At 43.9% G+C, this 20,667-nt stretch overlaps 1 protein-coding gene across 1 annotated transcript in view; it reads right to left on the bottom strand.

Moving 5' to 3' along the window:
• The window catches only part of LOC120718217 (C-C chemokine receptor type 3-like), a 24,917-nt gene extending 4,512 nt beyond the window's left edge, over nucleotides 1-20,405 (bottom strand). Inside the window, exons 1-2 of the mRNA XM_040006652.1 lie at nucleotides 20,381-20,405; nucleotides 14,357-14,369 (exon numbers count right to left, since the gene is read on the bottom strand). Coding sequence (XP_039862586.1) covers nucleotides 14,357-14,369; nucleotides 20,381-20,405 — 38 coding nt within the window. The remainder of the gene's footprint in view (nucleotides 1-14,356; nucleotides 14,370-20,380) is intronic.
• Nucleotides 20,406-20,667: the final 262 nt, after the last annotated feature.

Genomic DNA, 20,667 nt, shown 5'->3' with positions numbered 1-20,667 from the left:
GCATGAGGCACTTGTGTTACCTACACATAAATCCAAGAGATGACCAATCCCTTAACGCTTAAATACTCCCACAGTTTTTAGATTTTAAACTGTTCTGTTATTTCTGCTAATGTCAGCTATATCTTTGGTGTTCTTTTGGACTTTTAAAATATTAAGCTTTTTAACGTTTCGTCGTATCTCCTAAACCGAGATGTGAGCCTTGTGCCAGCATATCTTCAGACACTCCTGACGCTCACGGTGAAAGAATTCTTTTGATACCGTTTACTGTTTTCCCATGAATTATGTTTGTTTAAGGATGGGAAATCTGTCCTTCTCACAGGTTTCCATTTTTTCTCATCATACTGGGACGAGTGCCGTTTAGCCTCACTGAGATGGTGGGTGGTGCAGGTTCGAATCCTACCCATGGCTGTGGCCTCGTGTCTTTCTTGGGCCTTTCAGATAAAGCCGTCTTCAGCAGACAGTTCAGCTTCTTCAGCTGTTTTCGGCACATCATTTCCTCTACACGGCATTCACCCGGCATTTTCACAGGAAATGCAACCTTTTCTAGTCATTCTCTGCTTCTACAGCTTTGACAGTGAAAGTCACTGATTGGTGCATTTATTATTATCATGCAGTTGGAGATCTCTTCATGGTTATTTTCTTTGTGTGCTCTTTTGTTAATGGATTTTATTTGCAGGCTTTTTACATTTTATTCGATTTTACCCTCCTTGACCCTCCAGGAAAGCTGTTTGAGTTCAGTTTAGCCTGTTTGCCAAGTCCTGCCACATGCCGTCACACGACACTTCTAAAAATAGCGTTAGACTGACAGGTTGATGGATAGGAGCACACACGTCAAAATTCAAAAACCCTTCTTCTTGATACGCTGCTTGTTGCTCCACGCGTTCTTTTGTTCTTCAGCATATTGATATAAACTGTTTGCCTTCTGCTAAATGATCGGTTGTGTAGATGAACATGTCCAAGTAGGGAATTCAAAACCCTGCTCCTGTGGTTTCAGAGTGTGCATCTGTTTGAGCCTCCTGAATCTGTGGCTTTCAGAATTCCATATTTAGCAAAGACTCACATTGTGATTACTGAAGTGTTTACGTTTTTTGATAAAGCTAATATGCTGAAAATAATTGCTTTGTGCTGCCAAGTAGAAGCAGGAAGGCCTTTTTGCCATTTTGGGGTTTTCCTGCAGGATTTTCTTTCTTCTGTGGAAAGTATTAAGGTGCTTCAGTGAAAATAAGGACACAATCACTGATGTCTTTCATTTGAAGATCATTTAAGCCGTACACCTTTATGTTCAGTAGGAAATATGAGTTAATTTACACTTTTTATTCAAAGTGAAATAAGAAAGTTTAACGTTCTTTAATTTTTTACTTACTGTGAAAATAGAGAAATAGTCACGTGTAGCGCATTCGTCAATGATTAAACTTATGATCAAAACTCCTCTAGAAACCATCATCTGTCACACAGTGATGGATGGAAACGATGGAACGTTTCCATCATCACTGGTTGAATTTCGCCGGCTGAATGGTCGGGACACGCCTCTAAGCGAGTGTGGCTGCAGTGAAAGGTTGCTGGCCGGCGATGGTGATGCACAGAATAGTGCACGTGAAACTGTTCGGATAAATTCTTTGGACATCGTTTTGTGAGAGATTGTAAGTGACAGTTATACAAGAGACACTGGGACTATTAGAAAAGTCCGGCTCTCGATCGCATTCATTCTTGGCTCGGCACCTTTGGCTCTTCCTGTTGGTGCATCCTGTATCTGTGTGGATTGTAATCTGCACCAACAGAACCTAATAATGGTAAAGATGCTTGGCGTAATTTTGACTTTTTCCCTCGCTGGTCAGCAGAGCTGCTGCCTGTACCAGGAAACAATACTGTAAGATTATTGGTTGTTTGATGGCGTCACATGACACAGACGGTCACAACAACAGCTCAGGCTTTCTTGCAGCTTGCATATGAGAGGTATGCATGAAGGACGTATTGCAAAGGTCTTCCGTCTTCTTCAAGAACATTCAGGTGTGCTTTGTATGCCCCTGATTTGGTTTCACTCCATCTCCTGCACTTATTCTAATTCTGCCAAGAGAGCATTATGCTAGCTAATAAGTCTGCTCTCTGTCTCCACCCTGTGCAAGAGTGATGACTAGGGGGCATCTGAGCATAGTTAATGGAAATGGAGAGCAGGGAGCCACCATAATCTCTGTGATTAAAGATGAATTTATTCCACTCGCCAACCTGGATGAGAACAAAGGAGCCGCCGTCGCCCTGGGTTCAGTGCAGGAGAGGGAAGAGATGGCAGGATGGAGGTGAAGAGGAGAAGTGCATAATTCAAATGATAAATTAGGCCTTGAGCCAAAAATGTTTGGACTGAGCACCAGAATGAATCGTAAGCAGCCAGCTCAGTGTTTTATGTCACATTAGCTGTAGACACAAGGAAGAAGGCTATTAATAAATAACATGTGACCTGTGTTAAATCAGCTGCTCGCTGATGAGCTGCTTGTCTGTGAGCGTCTATAGAATTAGACGAATAGTTTCAGGCTCCTTCTATAGACTCGTTATTTGTACAAGCGTCTGAGGACGCAGCCAGTTCGCTGGTTTTTCTCTACGTGGCTCCTTGCTTTCATCACCGTTGAATGACTGTTGTTTGGATATTAAAGGCATGAGGTAAACGTCGTTGATTATGCTGTGAGTGATCTGCAATGGCACTGACCGCTCCTTAATGCGAATGAAGACTACCAGCAGTGGTCCGAAACAGCTCCATCATGTCTATAGTTGGATGCTTTTTGGATTCCAGTGTGAGAAGCGAGCTTCATTTTATCATCTAAATATGGTTTTGTTTGTAGAATAACATCTGGGAATTGGGAAGGAAAATACAAAGAAAGTGGTGAGGAGCTGAAAACGTCAAACACGAGCACACACAGGCAGTGTTTGGTTTCCATGGACACAAAGAGTCACGAGGGCAGCGGGGTCAAACGTCAGTTCGGACTCGTTTATTTAGTTTATTCACTGATCCTCAGTCGAGCTCTTTGTTTGTTTCAGAGTTACACTTCAGATCTACAAAGGCAGCACGGGTCACACGTTGCCTCATCCATCAAAGTAGCCACCCCGTGCTGGCATATAGGGCCGCGATGCTGCTGCTTTTATTATTTATGGAGCCGCCCAGATGAAAGAGACATAGAGACGCATTCAGATTGCAGGAGGGATGAGCTGTCAGTCTGAACGGGCCGGCGGGGCTTTGGTTTAAGGACACAAACAGCAGGGCTGATGAGAAGTTTGTGAACTGCTTATAGAGTTAAGCCTTAAGCAAAATGCTTATAAATAATGAAAGGAGGCCCGACTGGAGGTAAAGAATGAACACGCCATGTCAAACTTTCACACTAAAGAGCCAAAACATCACCACCGCTCCTTAAAGTACATTTTAGCATCTTTATGTCTGACTCACACAGGCCACACCCCTGAACTTAGTGCAGGGTGCAAACAGTCTGCATGTTTTAACCTTGTGCAAACAAATATAATGTCAAGCATACAAATGATATCATGCAAAATACAAGATCGTTATTTATGCTGTGCGACGTAGAAAAACATGCGTCATTCCACTCGTAACCCCACTGCCTGCTTCAGGTGACTGTTTAAGGTCATTAGCTCTATTATGGAAAGCCATGTATAGTAAAAGTAGCAACACTGCATATTAACTGTATGTTTAAAATAGCAATAAATCATTACATTTAAAAAAACGTCAATAAACAGAGAGGGAGTTTGCACGTTCTCCCTGTGTTTGTGTGGGTTCACTCCGCCTTCCTCCCACAGTCCAAACACATGCAGTTAGTGTGGGTTAATAAGTGTGAATGGTAGTCTGTGTCTGCGTGTGCGACAGACTGTCCAGGGTGTACCCTGCCTCTCGCCCCAAGATAGCTGGGGTAGGCTCCAGCCCCGCCACGACCCTGAAAAGGATAAAGGAAGAGGATGGATCAATAAATAAATGAATAAATATTAATAAAGGCCTGTAAATGTGTCAAGATGTTCCCAGCAAACTCAGACTTGTCAGCTGCACCTGCCCAGTTCAACTGCAACCAATCAGTGACTGACAACCATCCGACATATATCAGAACCTCACATTTTCAATTATGCTGAAAGAGTTAACATTATCCACGTAGAGAGAGAGAGACTATGGCATGATCCCACAATGAGTCTCATCAAAAATCCCACATATCAGGTAAAAGTAAACGTCTAAGATTAAAATGGCTGGACTCTCACAGTTATTCTGTTTCCTCACAAGTGTCGCAGGGTTTTTGTGTGCCTGTGTTTAAAAGAAGATGCTGCAGTAACCTGCAAGCGTGAATATTCTGTCATGTGTAATGTGCAACATTCAGAAAGTAATGACGTCTTCACGTTACACGCAAGCCTTTATTAATGAATGTGGTTTTAGTACACGGAGCGTTTCAAGCTGGGGGACATGTGAAACTCAGCGGTGTTAGAATATGTGATGTACAGTGGTGTATCACGTCCAAGTTGGCTGCTATTATAGCATTCGCTGTAACTTGCTGGGTAGTAAAAAATGGAGCAGCTTACTTTCAGTAGTAAAAATGATGAAAAAATGATGCTCTGGTGCAGGATGCTGCTCCGTTATTCCTCCCAGTCTTGTGCATTAAATGAACGGACAGGGTTTAAAAAAAGGCTTACATCAGCAGAGTGGACGGGTGTATTAAATGTGTGTGTGTGTGTGCGCTCGTCTTTGATGCATGTGTGTCTGTGCTATGTGTTCATAAAGCGACAGCAGTGTGTCGCGCACACTCACTGAAGATAATTACCGGGACTTGTCGGGGTTTCTCGCACAGCTCTGCCTGAAAGAGTCTGGGTTTGGTAATGAGGCTCATCAAGGAAGATTTTCAGGCCATTGAAGTTTTTTTAAAACTTTTTGACGGCATCGTCCCAAAAACTCAACACGCTGCTATTCAGTGTGCCACATTCTTCTCAGGGATTTCCAACCAGGAATACACGTGTGTGTGTGTGTGTGTGTGTGTGTGTGTGTGTGTGTGTGTGTGTGTTCCAGAAGGAGAGCGTTTTAATGCCTCCCGTGGACACACACACACACACATAGATGTGTGCACGCACCTCCACACGTACAAACTAGGTCAGTAGAAGCGAGTGCGAGTCGTAACCTCCGTCATAGAGAGAGGCTCCCAACAGATCGATATAAACGCGGTCGCTAATGATTGATATGACGCAAGCTTGCGGTTTAGCATGCGATCGCCACTTTTACCGCTTTTGCTGTCTGTCATTTCTGTCACGTACTTTTCTAAGAACCCTGCTGATTTATGTGAGCGTGGTTATAATCACGGTCGAGGTCATAAATGCATTTTCCATTTAGGGATATTTTAGCGTTGTGACCATTTCTCCCCACAGCATGATTTCAAGGATAATATTCAGAGATGACTGTTCTGAAGGGCACTCCAGGGCTAGAGAGCTTACCCAGATCACAAAGGAGCAGGTGGTATTTAATAATTTGAGAAATCATTATCAATGCTTCTCAGAAGCCCTGCAGGGAAAGCCTCTTTTCACTTGCTGCCATAAAGGAGGTCAGAGGAGAGGAGAGGCTACAGAGAGGAGCACCTCAGGAATTAGGCGTCATCCTCGGAGACACTTGACATGTTGCTTCAACTCTTTATGATAACTAATGAGTACATCAGTGGTAGTGTGACGGACCCTTTTTTGTCTCTTTGAGTGTAAGACACAGTGAAGTGCAGGGAAAAGCCTAAAGGCTGCGGCAGCACAATCGTGGGTTAAATACACGCTCTCACTAATCCAGCTGCATGTTCGGTAATGAAAGGCGAACAGAAGGGGATGAGAGGACGGAGGCGATGAGAGGGGTGGGGTGGGGGGTGTTAACAGCTTGTGGTTGGCTGGAGTGAGGAATGAAGTTCATCACGTAGGACAGCAATTAGCGCCGGCACAGACCGAGGTTTCAAGATCGACAAAATGAATTAAAAGAAATCTTTTATTAAATCAAGTCATGTCGTGTAGCATCAGACGAGTTCCCTTTAGTTTCTTTGTGCTCACTGCAAAGGCCGCTTGGGTCAGCTGTAGCTCCTCGTTGCAAACAGAATTTACTGACAGTTACTGCTGCTGCAGGAAACAGTTCCCTATGAAGACGCTGTTAATGGACACACTAAGTGCCAGGAATACCAAGTCTCTGTTATTGTGTTATATCCTTTTATCTAGCCCTTTACTTATTTAGGTCCAATTGACATGCAGCCAGTAGTTCAACTAGAACATGAAAGACCATTACAGCGACACACTGTGCCAGCATTGTTTAAATTGCTAATGGAGAGGGAGAAGAATAGCCTGACCGTAAACTATAAAGCTTTGAGATTAGCCTCTTTTATTTTGTTGTGTTTTTTACTACGGTGGAAGTAGAAATCTTGAGCAACACACACTGAATGAGGTAAAAGAGAAGGAGAGACGCATGGGTAACAGGAAAATTAGAAAAAACGACACAAAAGAGCCGTAGTGAGAGATCAGGTGCACTGAAAGTGAGAACAAAAGGGAATCCTGGATGAAGAGTGAGTTCAGTTATGAGGGAGAGCGAGCTGAAAAACAAGAGAGGGAGAGAGAGCCTGTGTAGGAAAGCAGGAGAGAGCGAGGGACACACACAGGGAGAGAGAGCTAACAGGAGGGAAGCCTCAACAGCAGCAGTTTGGCTGAGCGCTCAGTCAGACCGGCTACAGCTGTGGATCTGATACGAGCCGCTTCTCTACTGGCCCCAAGAGATTCACTGAGACAGGGAGAGGGCGCAGGCACAACATGAAGCAGGGTCCAAACGAAGGAGTGCACGAAACAAAGGTGGAGGAAGCCAGAGACGAGGACAGAGCGAAGACAGTCTGAGGGAAACCCAGGAGCCAAAAGTCTCTGCTGCTGCTGGAGCGTCGGGGCTGACCGGTGACAGCCAAGCGGGAGGAGGAGGAAGGGTTGGAGGAGGTGGAGGGGGACGCAAAGGAGGTCTCGGGGGCACGGTGACGGTGCCCGACGGTGCCAGTGGTGCTGCCGCCTTCACCCTTTCCGTCTCTGGGTGAGAGCGGAGGGAGGAGGACGGCCGACGGAGTGGCAGGACGGGGGAGCGCGGATGGCGGGCGGGCACGGGGGGGGAGTTGGGGAGGGATGGGCGAGGCCCGGTGGGACGTGCCCATGCCCGTGGGCCGAGGCTCCTGGGCCGAGCAGATGAGCGAGAGGTCGCTGAGTGGGAGAGACAGCCTCCCCCAGGAAGGCGGAAGGAACGCCAGGGTCCGAAGGGCCGTCCGTATCTCCTCCCTCGTGGCTCAGGAGGTGAGTGAGGGAGCAGTGTGTGTGTGTGTGTGTGTGTGTGTGTGTGGATGTGATGACACAAGGAGAAAATGAAAGTGTGACGGAGGCCTCAGTGTGTGACAACCAGGGGAGCCGTGTGTGAGACGAGGGAAGCAATCAGACAAGTACATGGTCTCTGTAATACACAGATGTGTATATGAATTTACTTTCATCAGCACTCTGAGCTCTGGTACATGTGACCCTTGACCTCATCACTGCTGGCTGCTTGTACTGCCATCGCTGCTCCTTATATCCTGGCCACACAAAACACTATACAGCAGTTTGTAGTCTGAAGCTGTGAGCTGTTCGATACCTCTGTGTGAGAATGATCTGTGAATACCGCCTTTTGATGAGGACGTGATGATCCGTTTGTCCTTTGGTAAACGAGATGCTGGAGACAGACACCAACAAACGTGGCAGCTCCAAACCCGCTTGCTGATTTTAACAGTAAGCACAATAAAGATAATTGTGTAACATTTCAGCTGTTACGGTCATGTGACAGTCCCGCGTGTGCGTGCGGTCCCTGGGCGAGCCGTGACCAGTGTCATCTGCGAGGAGAGAAACCACATCTGCACACATCTGGGAACATTGGGTCCAAGAGTGCACTGAACCCGGCTCTCTCCCTCTTGCGCTGCTCATTTTCTTACCTTTCTTCCCCTCTCATCTCCTCCCCTTTGCCCCGCCTCCATCACCGCAGCAGCTGTAAGCTGAGTCTAGGGCGATACTAATAGAACAGCGTGAAGCAGGACACACCAATTTTAGCAAGGCAATGCAATCAAGTAAACGCAGTGTCTCACAGCTCCACTCGTGCTCTCCTTTAGTTCCCTCGGCGTGTGTGTGTGTGTGTGTGTGTGTGTGTGTGTGTAACAGAGATTGACGGTAGAGCTGGGTTATCAGTGACATTCTTTACAATGTTGCCATTTAAGCTCTCCGTTTAGCAGCTCTGTAAACACTCGAGATTTGCTGCTGTTGATAGAGACACACGGGAAAGAAAGATGGAAAGAGGAGCGATAAGGAGAGGAAAGTGAAGCAGAGAAATTCAGTGTGCAAATGGGTCCAGTTTATCAATATTTCCCTTTATGTGAGATACTGGCAGATGCTTCTCAGGCTGGACGCTCTGTAAACGTGCACATGCCCAAAGTGACTCGATCACAGGGACTTCACTAAGAAAGTTTGGCTTTGGAAAAATGAACAAGCTGAGAGTGGGGAAGCTTTGAAACACCAGATAAAATCACATGTAAACTGACAGTATGATGTGCATTTCCAAGCATGTGTAAGTTTGTGTTTTGTGCGCATGTGTGCATCGACAGAGAATGTGCGTGCGGGAGCAGACGGCGTGCAGTGGGATGCTGGGAAGCTCCGTCGATACAAACGACTGTTTACATAAAGCTCGAGCTAAGAATTGAAGGACTGTGTGCACATTAGCGATGCGCGTGTTCATTGACAGTGCTGCTTTTGATAACAGGCGCCGCAACATGACTTCATGGTAAAATCAATGAGTGCTGTGGTAGCAGTGTTTATTTACATTCATTTGACTTTATTGTTTGCTAACAGGGACAATGTAGGGTACATCTATTAGATGATATCATGGCCATTTATGCTGGTACCCGACACAGTTCAGTTGTATAACCATGATGAATTTTCACGCAGAGGAAGACTTCACTTTTGAAAACAGAGTGCCTTTATACATAAAAGCAATAAACTCTGTAAAGCCTGCAGAGTTAAACATGTGCAGTGTGGAAATGTGAGCACAAAAAAACCTTAAAAAAGAAAATAAACTGAGAAATAAAACAAACAGTTTAAGTTTGAAGAACAGAAAGTAATTCATTAAACTATTCGTTACATTACAAAATGACCTGAAAGTCATTATTACCAGTTAGTAATACAAACAACTACACTCTCACAGGCCATCCTAATTAGGACGCACATACAGTCTTTCTTTTACTTTTACATGAACTCAAACCAGCAACACAAAGCAGAGATGAAAATCAGACTTGAAGCCAGAGTGATTCGACATGTGACATGTACATGTGGTGCATGTCAGGCTGCTCATCACTGCCTTTGTTACCAGATGAAGTTCAGACAGTGGCTGCTGGGCTGGGGACGGCACACACTGGGGTTCTGGTTCCTGGTTAGTCCTGGTCAGAGTCCTGTCTGCAGAAGGTTTCCAAGATGTTGCATAAGCAGCATAATGTAGTTATTTCTAACAATTACGCTCTCATCCTTACGTGCAAAAACAAAGCTGTCTCCATATGTTCAGTTCTCAGTAGCTGTGTTACCATTTCCTTCGTCCTGCAAACAAACATCGTGGTGCGCCAATAACCAAAGAACCTTTGCAACACAAGTAGCAACATATTTGTAACTATAATGTAATTACTGTATCTAGTAATGTATAAATTACTGCAATACTACTGCAACACACAACACGTTAACTGAAGCGAAAGCAAGAAACCCCACTGCAACTAACCAAAGCTAGCAGTGATGAGCACTAAACCAACCGTTCCACCCACCACTATACCCCCAACTAAATGTGTCAACAATAGCAACAAATGCAGGAATGCACCATTTGCAGGTAAACAGCACCTACTGTACTGCAACTAAACTCATGTCAGATCTGGCCTCAAGGTGCTTTGTATTGTAAGGTAGACCCTGCAATAATACATAAAGAGAAAAACCCAACAATCATATGACCCCCTATGAGCAGCACTTTGGCCACAGTGGGAAGGAAAAACTCCCTTTTAACAGGAAGAAACCTCCGGCAGAACCAGGCTCAGCGAGGGGCGGGGCCATCTGCTGCGACCGGCTGGGGTGAGAGAAGGAAAACTCTGCTGTGTGCTGCTGCTTCGATTACACTCATGTTTAATGTTTGCCTCTGGTGAGTCTGCAGCTCTGAGAAAGGAAAAAAAGGGACATTTTTAAAATAAGCATTCATTAAGATGAGAAGCATCTGGCAGTTTTATGTTGTGTTTAAACACAACAGCAGAAAGTATGCTGCTGTCTCTTACATGACAGCATGCCAGTAGAAAGTCTTTGGTCTTCTTCTTGTATTAAAAGCAGACAGTAGCAGGTAGAGAAACAAACTGCAGCTGCTAATAATAGTGTTTTTTTATGTAACACACAGACTTTATTGACTGTAACCAGTTCAGAGCCTTGCTGTGGGAGAGGTGTGTGTTTCACTTGTAATGGTACTTACCTGGAACTGACCTCATTTAGTGCAGCAGGTGCTAACAGTCAAACCACTGTAATATCAGTGAGTGCGTGTAAGGTGTCGAGTACGGGCACGTTTAAATGTGAGCGTTTGAGTGAGTGTGCAAAGCTGCAGCTTTATTGAGATGTGTAAATATTTTAGAGAACTATGCACAGGATTCCTTTGTTTGCTAAAATCAGATGTAATCTATTTCAGTTCATGCACCAAATTTCTGTTTCCAGAACTGATCGAATGTATTTTCTTCCCTTGCTCGAGTGAAAACTCCGTCTTCTGTTCTGGACTTTAGTGAAGCAAAATAAATCAGCAATCGCTTCCAAGACAAATCACCTTTTCTATTGGCCAGTCCTCTTCTTTTTTTCTTGCCCGTGGGAAAAGTGATGTTGGCGGTCTCTGTGAGGGTCTGATCATGGAGCGGGAGGCGAGAAAGGGAGCGCAAACCATGCCCATCCATCACCTTTACCAGCAGTGCCCTTGAACGCAGCAATCAGTAGGACTGGACAAATAAATCAGGACTCTCTTCCTTCAGCGTTAAATTGTACTTCCTCACTAAATTGCACACACACAGACACACACACAAGCACTCTCATGCCACCCATCTCTGAAATGCTTCAGTTGCTGGATGATAAAGTATCGCCGCTGGCCATGAGTGGGTCCCAGCTCTCTTTCTTTCCTTCTGTCTCGCTCTCTCCGTCAATCTCAGCGCTCTGGTGTACTCCATTTGAAATTGCATTTGGCGTGTTCTCAAAGGCTGTCGAATGCAGCGCCGGGTGTAAATGCCAATGTAGTTACTGCAACTGGAGGTGTGTTTCTCCATACTGGAGAATGTGGTTTTCAAGTACAACCCAGAAATAGTGAGGTATAACCTCAGAGGTTCTTCATTTCCCCCCTTTTCCATCTGATTTTAAAATATTCATTTTAAGTATGCTTTTTCTTACGTCAGCACATAAAAGGTCCAACCATCTGGCTCCAAAAATATAATTGTTCTTCTGTGTTTACCTCAGCAGTGCGTATAAACCACTACTTTGTTTAGAAGAAGACTGCTGTGCTCTTAAATCTACACGGAGTAATGTGTAATTACATATTTCATATGTTCTCCTGCCATCTGAAACACAGCGTCAGACATGTCTGATCAATTTAAGTATGCAGCTACAGACTGCTCTTATACATAGTACGCCTTGTAAGTTACTTTTAATTTAAAGATCACAAATAGCTTATTATATAAACCATTTAATGTTTTTATTGTGTATTTTTATTATCTCTTGTCACTACGTCTTTCTTCTTCTCTTCTCTCTCCTCCCTCATTTCTTCCTCACCTGAAACGTGGATAAATGTGCATATTTCCTCTCATGACTGTTGCGGCAGATTAGACATTCAATTCAATTCAATTCAATTCAATTTTATTTATATAGCGCCAAATCACAACAAAAGTCGCCTCAAGGCGCTTCAGAGATACCGAGAAAAACCCAACAATGATATGACCCCCCTATGAGCAGCACTTTGGCAACAGTGGGAAGGAAAAACTCCCTTTTAACAGGAAGAAACCTCCGGCAGAACCAGGCTCAGCGAGGGGCGGGGCCATCTGCTGCCCCCATTTGGGGTGAGAGAAGGAAGACAGGATAAAGACATGCTGCGGAAGAGAGACAGAGATTAATAACAAGTATGATTCATGTAGCCCATCCGTCTCTGCACAGCTGAGAACGACCCGGCTAACCAGCAATAACAGCTGGCTCTAAGCTAGCATCATGCTCACTAGTGTCAATGTCCTAAAAATGACACTTTGATTATATTCTCACGTTGTGTGAGAGACATGTCCATGTCCAACAATGTTAGATCCACGTCAAAGAAAGTTTCACCAACACCGGCTTACAGCACGTTAACATTAACCAAAGCAGGAAAGTGCAGGACATCCTCAACAGCTCACCTCAGTATCAGCGGCATTGAACAGACGTGAGCTTCACTGGTTCATCGCCTCATATCCAACCCCTCCACAAAGTTTTACAGCCTCATTCAGAAGAAATAGACTTGGACATTCAGCATATTGCTGAGATAAACAGCAGTCTGATAGCACACACTCATAACAGTTGTTTGTCCTGCAGCGGCCACCACAGCTGGAATAATGCGCGTGAATCAGGACGGGTAAGAAAACAGCATGCAGTTGGCTGCACTCTCCAATCTACTGTGAGATTTTACACACCGTTTCTTTAAGACTTTAACAAAAGTACTGCATTAAGTTTTTGCACCCCAGTATGTTCATACAGAGTCCTCTATTTTCAATAAATCCAAAGTAAATGTTTGGAGTGTTTGAAGATTAAAAAGTCATGCAGTGGCTTGCTGTCTGACGCCTACAGCCCACACACATCACCAAATGCTGGGATTCCTCCCTGGAGCTGCTCTGCCAGGCTTTTACTGCAGCCACCGTCACTTGCTGCTTGTTTCTGGGTCTGTTTCTATTTTTCTTCTCAGAACTCTTTCAGTTGTTCTCTGGAAGTCTAACCTGGCCTTCCTGTTCTTAAGTGTAACCAGTGGTTTGCACTTTGGTGTAAACTCTCTGTATTTGCATTTATGAAGGTAGACACTGACGGTGATACACCTACGAGTGTTTTTGACTTGGTTAGGTGTTGTGAAAGGGGTTAGCTCACCAATGATTGTTAATTCAGCCAATCCTAAAGTTTTTACCAGGTCTGATTGTTTTATTTCTTCAGGCTAATGAAGGTTTGCTTCACTTGTATCGATATCTCATATTGCTCATACTGAGTGATTGTGAGTTTGCTCTTGATGCGTGCTGAGCCTGTGTGAGCGCTTGCATGTCTATGCATGCATGCAAGTGACCACCAGTGAGGAAGGCGGTTTGTCTTTGCTTGTTTTTCTGCTTACTCTGGGGTCCTGCATTTCTGCCCCCACTGTCCACGTCCAGTTCTCTTTATTTTTTATCTCTGCAATCGGATGGCCGTTGTCGTCCCTGGTGGTTTCCCTGGTGATTCTTCAGGGACAGGAGCTGATGGGAGAGCCAGAAAACTGACACTTTGAAGTCCGAGGGTAGCTGAGGACACTTCCTATGTGGACTTTCAAAGATACTAAACAAGCAGAGGCATTTTTATCGTTTTGGTTTGTAGAAAAAAAAGATGAAGAAAGATCCAGGGAGGATTTGTGTTTATCCATTCTCATTCATTCATTCATGCATTAATAGTAAGCAGCTGTATTCTCCTATGATGTGATCCTCATAATCAGTGTAATGCAGTGAATTTATTTACAATGCAGCCCATTATGGGCGAGAGTTTTAATCTCCAGTATCAATAACCTGAAGACGGAAATCCCTGCTGAGCTGGCAGGCCATGTGTCACTGGTGTAATATTATGGGGTGTATGGCGTATTATTTTCTTCTCTTTCATTATAGAGTCCATGTATCTGAAATCAAAGCTCACTTCATAATCCCTGAATTTTAATAGAAAGGAAATAGGGGAGGGTTTTGTGTACGTGAGCAGTTATGCTGCTCTATTAAAGGAGATGAAGCATCGTGTTATAAATCACTGACGAAAGAAGCAGTGTGTCAGAACGGGTGGTTGTTACAGGTGTGTTGATGAGAGCGCAGTAATGTGTGTTTGTGTCAGGTGTCTTGACTCTCAGCTTCATCAATTTTCTTACTTGTATTCTTTGATCTTGTGTTTAAGAGTAGGGTAAGTGCTCTGATATACGCAGAGTTAGGTCGTTTAGGTGCGTTTATTTGTGCAACCTGAGGCCATATTGTGCTTTCATTACGCAGTCCTGGACGATGGTGGCCAGACTACCTGTCACTGCTTACTGCAGCACGTCATTAGAATCCACCACAGATGATTTCCTGTAAATGAAATCAGTCAAATTATTGATTTTACTGGAACATCTGGTTTCAGGCTCAGCTTTTCTGGGTTCAGTCTTAGCTGTGAGACCTGAACAGTGTTTGCAGGATCTGTGCACACTGATAGCAGACTGCTTTGTTTCACAGGTTTCTGTTTAGCCCCATTCCCCTAAAATGGACTGGCTCAATGTTTACATTGAAAACTATGTAAATGATGGGAGATCGACTGTTTTAGCTTTGAAAGTTAAATCTATTATTGTACCGTCTATACCTTACAATCTAAAGCAGCTTGTCGATGGGATGAGTAAAATTGAATTGAGGCTACGTCCACACGTACTCGCTATTTTTGCGTTTGCACCTTTCGTCCACACGTAAACAGTGTTTTGGGTCACTGAAAACTTTTTTTTTAAAAGCTCCAGCAGGGTGAAGATTTTTGAAAACGTTGTTTTTGCGTTTGCGTGTGGACGAAGAAAACAGAGATTTAGTCACACAACGTCAAAGGTGCGTGCCGTTTTAGACGTCACGCTGCGCGCCACGTTATTGTTTACACAGGATGAATTTCTACAGTGGTGGATAGTACGGGCTCAAATTGTGGTCATAAATATTTGTACTTGTAAATCAAATGCGTATTTGTGAATGGAGTTTTGTAACCTTGTAAACCAAAATATGTGAAAGTTTTATGTTTGTGCATCTACAGATGAGAATTTGTGTGTTTGTAAAAACTATTTACACGAGTTACAGTTTTTTTTGTTAAGGTCTGCTTACAGGTACAAAGCAAAAAACTACGTGTAAAACTCTGCACTCAGGTTTCCTGGCTGCGTGTTAGTGATGTGTCGGTCACGAACGAAACGGCTCTTAGAGCCGAATCTTTGAAGTGAACGATAAGATCTGACTCCTAATAGGTTTCTTTCTTTCTCTCACCCTCTCTCGCTCTCACACTTTTTTTCCGCTTCACTCTGCACGCAAGCCTTGTGCTTTGCGCTGAGCAGAGAGGGGGAGGGGCGGTAGTTACACTCAGTAGCACAGGAACAGAGCGGGAGGGAGAGAGAGAGAGCAGGGACAACAACGTCACATTAGAAAGGTATAGTAATGTGGCCCCTAGAGACAAAGCATGCACAAACTTCAAAACACGTAAAAACTCCAAAGTGGCTACACAAGCTACACCAACAATACACACATGCTTTCAATTGTGTAATTTAAGTGATCTAGTAGCTCTGGTTTGGAAGTTCAGTTCATGCTAGAAATGTGTTTTGGAATTTGTACGTGTTTTGTCACTAGGGGCCACCGCATATATTTATATATTTATATATTTATATATAAATGCAATTCACTTGTATTTTTATTTTTATTCCTATTTATTCTATTTATCCCCTTCGTATATTTTATTTATATTTGTCTCTGTATTTATATATGTGTGTGTATGTGTGTGTGTGTATATAGATATATAATATTCTGTAACTGTAACTTCTGTCGGTGCTGTGCTTTTTTGGAAATCGAATTTCCCAGAGGAACCCACCCGAGGGATTAATAAAGTTCTATCTTATCTTATCTTATCTTAAATATATATAATAAAATCACGTTGTTGTTTTTTTACATCAGTTATTCATTTTGTGCATAATTTTATATTGTTGTTAATAATAAATTAATTAAAGTTAGAAAGGTATAGTAATCATCCACAACTATTTTCAGTTTTCAGTTCAGTAAATGAACACTTGCTAGTTGTTAATGAATCAGTGCGTTTGGCCAGCAGGCTCTGGCTGCTGCTTACCTTCTCCAGGCCAGCAGTGAGGGTGTACTTAGTTTTTCACATCTGAATCTGGACTTGTCCACTATTTTGGCTTGTGGCTTCCTACCTACAGAGCTTATAACAGTCCCATCAGACTTGGTGCAAGCTAATGTCACTGTGTTGTCGTGTGCTCAGTCACCTAAATGCAGACTATTACTGGCTGAAAAGTGCTGTCTGCAGCTGCGGTGGAGGCGATGAGAACAGTAAAACTGAGCCACAAAGTAAGTTTAGAAAGAAAACCAATAAGAAAGAACAAAACAAGAAGAGTTTGGTGCTCAATTTCTGTGGGTCAGTCACTGTGTGCGAGCCTCATCACAGTCTTTGATTCATTATAACAACAGAAAGATGTTATTGCTGGAGCTCGTACATGTGTGTGTGTCTGAAATTTGAGGTGAGGAACGATGTGTGGCTGTGTTTGGTTCCAGCTCGCTGGTGCAGAGCCTCATACTGTATATCCCCTGTTTTATTTATTTAGCAGCTCAGTGTGTGTGTCTGTGTCGCTGTGTATATGTGTTGTAATCTCAGGTTTTCCTCCACATACACCTTGGATAAATGACAGATCCGAGGTGTGGACGTACATGCCTCATTCACTCTCTGTTACCTTCTTCTCTGAGTGCATCTCCGTCTAACAAACACGGCACACAGACAGGTTACACTCTGTACTGCATCTTCCTCACTGACTCGCTCACACCTACACATAATAAACCCACACATGGAAACACTGTTACACGGGCATCAAAGGCAGCAGAGACCCTCCCTTAAGATCCAATCAATAGTCTGTCTCGCTGCCTCCCACATCGTACTGATGATGACAACTTGTCCCTGGAAGCTCTCGCTGTCTCGCTTAAGTTACTTGATGTGTTTGACTCTAACTTGTCAAACATGTCGGCGTCTTTATCCCGATGACGCCACAAACTTGGAATGGGAACGCGGAACATTTTATCAATAATTACACACCGGTCACAACTATTTTATCGTGTAGAAACATGGCACTTTCCCTCCGTTCTTTCCACACCTCGTTCTTCCTTCTCCTGGAATTCCACTTAACCCGCGACACGTAGAGCTGTTGATTCAAAAATCAAATTCAAATTCAAATTTTATTTGTCACGTACACAGTCATACACAGTACGATATGTAGTGAAATGCTTGGACAACTGCTCGTGACCTAAAGAAAACAAAAAAGGAAAAGGCTATGAATAAGATAGGAAATAAATATGAAAAATTAAAAAGGGTAAATTTAACTAGGAAGGAATAAAATATAAATTAAGGTCAAAAATGAAATAACTGTACAACACAAATTAGAATGAAGGGTAAATTTAACTGGGAGAATAAGATAAAATATATAAATTAAAGTTGAAAATAAAATAACTGTACAACAAAATACACAATATAGAACTATAGAACTATATAAGAATGTATGAAGAAATATAAATAAATATATACACAATAACAGCAGCGTGATTTAAGTGATGAAGTGAAAACAATGTCCAGAATGTCCAGTGTGTGTGTAAGAACCATATGTGTGGGTCAGTACTGTGTGGTGGTGTGATTGAGAGACCGTATCGCCTGCGGGAAGAAGCTCCTCCTCAGTCTCTCTGTGTTGGTCTTCAGGGAGCGGAATCGCTTTCCTGACCTCAACAGAGAGAACAGTCTGTTGTTGGGATGGCTGAGGTCCTTCACGATCTTCCTGGCCTTGGTCCAGCACCGCCTGCTGTAGATTGAGTGCAGGTCAGGGAGCTCGGAGCGGATGGTGCGCTCAGCTGATCGCACAACCCTCTGTAGAGCTCGTCTGTCCTGCATGGTGTTGTTTCCGAACCAGGTTAAGATGTTTCCCGTCAGGATGCTCTCTATGGTGCACGAGTAAAAGTTCCTGAGCACCTTGGAGGGCAGTTGGAAGTCTCTCAAGCGTCTGAGGTGGTAGAGACGCTGACAGGCCTTTTTCACCACGGTGTTGATGTGACAGGACCATGACAGGTCCTGCGTGATGTGAACTCCGAGGTATTTGAAGCTGTCCACTCTCTCCACTGGGCACTCGTTGATGACAGGGGTCTGGTAGTTCCTCTCCTGCTTAGTGCTGAAGTCCATTATCAACTCCTTTGTCTTACTGACGTTTAGAAGGAGGTTGTTCCTCTGGCACCAGTTCTCCAGATTCCTAATCTCCTTCAGGTAGGCCGTCTCGTTGTTATCAGAGATCAGGCCCACCACGACGGTGTCGTCAGCAAACTTGATGATGGTGGTGGAGCTGGTAGTGGCCACACAGTCATATGTGTACAAAGAGTACAGCAGGGGGCTCAGAACACACCCCTGGGGGGCTCCAGTGCTGAGAGTGGTGGAGGCTGAGACATGTCCGCCCATCCTTACTGACTGTGGTCTGCCAGTTAGGAAGTTGGAGATCCACTGACACATAGATGAGCTGAGTCCCAGATGCTCCAGCTTGGTGGTGAGTGTGGAGGGAATTATGGTGTTAAATGCAGAGCTGTAGTCTATGAAGAGCATTTTAACATAATTCCCCCTTCTAGTGTCCAAGTGAGTGAGTGATGTGTGGAGGAGATGAGAGATGGCATCGTCTGTGGAACGATTTGGACGGTAAGCGAACTGTAGTGGGTCCAGTGTGTCTGGTAGTGAAGAAATGATGAAGTCTCTGACCAGGCGTTCAAAGCACTTCATCACTACTGAGGTGAGGGCTACAGGGCGATAGTCATTGAGAGAAGCAGGGTGGGGTTTCTTCGGGACAGGAACAATGATGGACTCTTTGAAGCATGTGGGGATCACCGACTGAGATAGAGAGATGTTGAATATCTCAGTGAACACAGGAGCTAGCTGGTATGCGCAGTCTCTGAGGATACGACCTGGGATGCCGCCTGGTCCTGCTGCTTTCCTGGTGTTCACTCTCAATATTTTCATTGTCTGGAATATGAGGCGACCCCTAAACAGAGCAGCCAAATCCATCATAATGAGAATAATCTGTACAGCCTCCATCTTGCTACTTGATATTTGAGCACATAAAGAGGGATGTGGGTTAGCTGTTGTGTTGTGTTGTGTTGTGTTGTGTTGTGGGCGAATGCTTTTACTTGGTTCAATTTTGAACAAGCTGTTAAAAATCCATTTACATGTAGCCAGCTATAGCTAGGATGTCATTACCAAATGTGGCTGATAAGATCTCATCCTGACTGAGTGCGCGCCTGCTGTGTTTGTAAATTTGTCTTTCTGTGAATACACAAAGTGCATCAGGTATAAACAGCTTTCCACTAAGACTTGATGTCTAATTTTTCTCCCCTCCTAATGTCTCCATTTCCCTGCATCGTCTTAAATCTTTCTTTTCTAAAACCTTTCAATATTTTTCAGCACAGTGCAGCAGAAGTTTTAGGCTGTAAAAGTGAAGTGGGGTCGTTTTTAAAAGTAATAAATTCTTTATCGAGTAATTAAAAAAATACAATAAGATAAAAACTTTCAGGCGAACTTGATCTTGTAAGGACTCGGCCTCTCTCAGTGCTGTTTATCTGTATGATCCGAGACTGAAATCTTCCAAAGTTACTTCACTGTTAGAAGTGCTGGGTAAACAAGAAAGGAGTAGATAAACTCACTGTATTTGAGAGGACTTTGTGTTTAAACATCATCTAAACTGTTTAATGTCATAAAAAGATTTTTTTCAATGAGGGCAGCACAATGGTGGTTCTCACTGATGCCTCACAGTAAGGGTTCTGGGTTTAAATCCACCATCTGGTTGTCTGTCTCCGTGTTAGCCCTGCGACAGGGGGCTGTTTCCCGTGTTCACCCTGGTTTATGAGCTCCCAGCATTTCTGTGTGTTTTTTGAATTGCCGTCAATAAAGGTTTGCTTTCATTGGCAGAGTCTGCTCTCCTCAGTCTTCGCTGTTATTGGCGTGTTTTAAGATGAATCACAGCTTTAGGAACAGCTTAATAACAGAAATGAACCCAGAGTGTGAGGTAGTCCTGATAACCTGATCAAACTCTGATCAAATGAAGCTGTAATTGCATTTTTTTTTAACACGGGTGACCAGACTGAATTTGAATGCAGCAGGAATATTATTTATTTAATGTGGTTGGTTTCCTCTCTCTGTGCATCTCTCCATCTCAGTCGCCGTCACTTTGATTGACTTTGTTCCTGTGTGGAAATGACACTCCCCTCTCAGCGCGTCCCTACATCCATTTTTTTTACCCAGCAGCATTAGCGACACGGAGATGATAACCGGTGAGAAATGATCTCACTTCCAACGCCATCGAAGTCATTCATTGGTCAATAGTGAGAGTCTGGCTCTGCTTTGCTCCTCCTCTCTCTCCCTCGTCCTGATATTTTCCCAATAGTGCAGGAACACCTGAGGGCGTGCGAGCTATAATCAGCGTTGTGAGGTCTCACTCCTGTCAGACAACGTGCAGTATTGTGTTACAGCGTCTCACACACAACAACAAATGAAATGTTCCCAGAGGACAGCTACACAAGCCCAATTAGTGGATCGCTGCACCTCTAAACTCCAACAATTCACATGACAGTCTGC

The sequence above is a fragment of the Simochromis diagramma genome, unplaced genomic scaffold (assembly GCF_900408965.1).
Source record: "Simochromis diagramma unplaced genomic scaffold, fSimDia1.1 OVJJ01000577.1, whole genome shotgun sequence".
Taxonomy (NCBI): Eukaryota; Metazoa; Chordata; class Actinopteri; order Cichliformes; family Cichlidae; genus Simochromis; species Simochromis diagramma.
This window is presented reverse-complemented; position numbering and strand designations above follow the sequence as displayed.